Source organism: Priapulus caudatus, unplaced genomic scaffold, assembly GCF_000485595.1.
Source record: "Priapulus caudatus unplaced genomic scaffold, Priapulus_caudatus-5.0.1 Scaffold7, whole genome shotgun sequence".
Lineage (NCBI taxonomy): Eukaryota > Metazoa > Priapulida > Priapulimorpha > Priapulimorphida > Priapulidae > Priapulus > Priapulus caudatus.
The window spans coordinates 743,300-746,013 of NW_014577068.1; the positions used below are offsets into that span (position 1 = coordinate 743,300).

At 43.8% G+C, this 2,714-nt stretch overlaps 1 protein-coding gene across 1 annotated transcript in view; it reads left to right on the forward strand.

Annotated features, from left to right (window-relative positions):
• The window catches only part of LOC106806092 (WD repeat-containing protein 43-like), a gene marked incomplete in the record, with an annotated part of 17,789 nt that overhangs the window by 4,044 nt on the left and 11,031 nt on the right, over window positions 1-2,714 (forward strand). The window contains 1 exon segment of the mRNA XM_014807949.1: window positions 1,956-2,077. Within this exon segment, the coding sequence (XP_014663435.1) occupies window positions 1,956-2,077 (122 nt within the window).

The window sequence follows — 2,714 nt, forward strand, 5'->3', positions numbered from 1 at the left end:
CAACGGCAGACCTTTTTAAAAATCACACCCTTAGTGGAGCTCTCCATTATGCCTCTTAAGGGTGTGATTTTTTAATGGAGCTCTCCATCATACCTCTTAAGGGTGTGATTATGGAGCGTGAAAAGTCCCCCTATGGTGTTCTAGGGGCGTCATTAGTAGTCCTCCTGTACTTTTCAAATCTGAAAGCCTGGATCTATGCGATGAAATCGGGCGATGAAATCGGGCGATGAAATCGGCGGCGATTGAGTGGACACACTAGTTAGGCGATTTCAGGGCGATTTAATCGCCTAGTGTGTCTGGCCCTTTACATGCACTCTGGAATTGATGCAAAGCTAACGATTAGTTTAGCATTAATTAGGTGAAATGGCCACCATTATCTGTATGCATGCAAACACTCTTCCTTCTTTTTCTCTGAAAATGCGTCTTGAGTTGGCCAGCTTCTTTAGATCGGGTGACTTGCATTTGAAGTCATGTTCTGTACTAATGTACAGCACAACACGAATAATTTCTGATTCTGTGTTAATTCATTAGGTTAAAGTAATTATTGCGAGAGTTTTCCAGTGTTTTCCTCACTTTCAGGATACCTAGCGTTATTGCTTGAGTAACAGCAATTGGTTAGAGTAACGATAAAATGCCTTAGAACCTTCGTATTCACCAAATCATGCACGGTTACAATTTTGCGTTCTGTTTCTGTTTACCGTTGCCATCTCTCGGACTTTCTCACGGTAGCGCGAGACATCTATCACGGTGCAGTAATGCATACCGTCGCACATTAGAAATCGGGTCAGAGTGTAAACACAGAGGTTCATACTAGCGTAACAGCAGTGTTCTACTAATACCGCGTAAAGTCTGTTATTAGAGAAGCTTGTGGATTACCAGTCAGATAGTAACACGAGAATGACAATGACAGAAAGTGCTCTGAATTATTGACATAAAAAGTCAATAACATTTACCACACAGAATTGCACGGCCTTTGGTTTGAAGGCACCATTTGTATTTTGGATCGTCGGCATACGATAATATCCTGAGCTGGTACGATGTGGTCAAATTCATTGTTCTATGCTAAAACTGCATAAAATCTTAGCGTTTTTAATGTTGGTGTAATCAGTGATGTTTCCGCTGTCAGGTGAGACTAAATTCAGCTATATTTTTTTCGGATTGAGTGTTTCTGAGCAAAAATCTCGCAATACTTTCTTTAATGCTTAGTTGTATCATTAATGTGCTGTATAGCCCAGTGATCATTCCAGGTTGTATGTGAGGCCACTTCATTATTTACAAGTTTTATATTTGTACTGTTTATATATTTTGCTACTATCCCTATGCGGCTATGCCTGTTGACAAGAGCTGTTTTTTGCAGCAAGTGGAAGGGAGATAAGAGTGCTGTGTATTCCGTGTGCCTGTCCCCTGATAGAAAGCAGTTACTGTCAGCTAGTAGGTGCATCAAGCTTTGGGATATCGACACCAGAAGTCTGTTGAAGGTAAATTTGTCTCTCACACTCATTATACAAATTGTGTTGTAGTGCAGAGTAATGTTTCCAGTGTTTGGTTACGAATAGCACTGTAAAGTAGCTATGTATTTAAATCTTTCCAACAAAAATTAGGTTGTTCCAGATACAGCACACCTTACTGATTTCGCCAACATTCATAAGCCTCCATTTCCTTCATTACATTACTCTGTCGACATTATGGGTAAATATTACTGTGCATAGCATTTATCTAAAACTAACATGTAAGCTAGCAGTCCTCGCCAAAAGCGTCAGACCGTCGGACAAAACCGGTGCTTTTTGCACGGGTCCGACAAGAAATTTGGCTTTACCAGACCGTGTGTCAGGTAACATTACATCAACTAATTACGCAGAGGCTACGGGTACGTCAGTACCAATTACGTTTCTTTGTGGCTTTATTAAATATAGTTATGTTAGTGTTTGTGTTAATATTCTGTTTCTTTGCTTTAGGATGGTGGTCACAGTGATGCTGTCAACTGCTTGGCATGGGATAATATGTCAGATTCACTGTTTAGCTGCTCTAATGATAAGTACATTGTACAGTGGAGTATATCTTCGGGGAAAGTCTTACAGTAAGTTGAATGCTCTCATATTGCATGGGCAGGGAAGGTTCAGGTATAAAAATAGGATCTCAATGTCTCCGAATGGTTGTTCAACCTCCAGTCAAGGGCTCGGTCATCCTCCACCTAGTACTTACGCCTTCCTAAAGGGCCGGACACACTAGGCGATAAAATCGGGCGACAAAATCGCCCGATTCTATCGCGCGAGTCGAGTGGACACACTAGGCGATTAAATCGGGCGATTAAATCGCCGGTGAATAAGTCGTGCATGCATGTGCACGTATACGTGCGTGCGTGCGTGTGCACGTACACCTGCGTGCATTCATGCGTGCGTGCGTGTGTATGTAAACGTACGTGCATGCGTGTGTGCATGTGTGCGTGTGCACGTACACGTGCGTGCGTACACGTGCGCGCGTGCGTGTGCAAGTACACGTGCGTGTGTACGTACACGTGCGTTCGTGCGTGCGTGCGTGTGCACTTACACGTGCGTACGTGCGTGCATGTGCACGTACACGTGCGTACGTGCGTGTGAACGTACACGTGCGTGTGTGTGAGCGTACACGTGCGTACGTGCCTGCGTGCGTGTGCACGTTCACCTGCGTGCATGCGTACGTGTGAAGGTACACGTTCGTGCGTGCGTGCGTGTGCA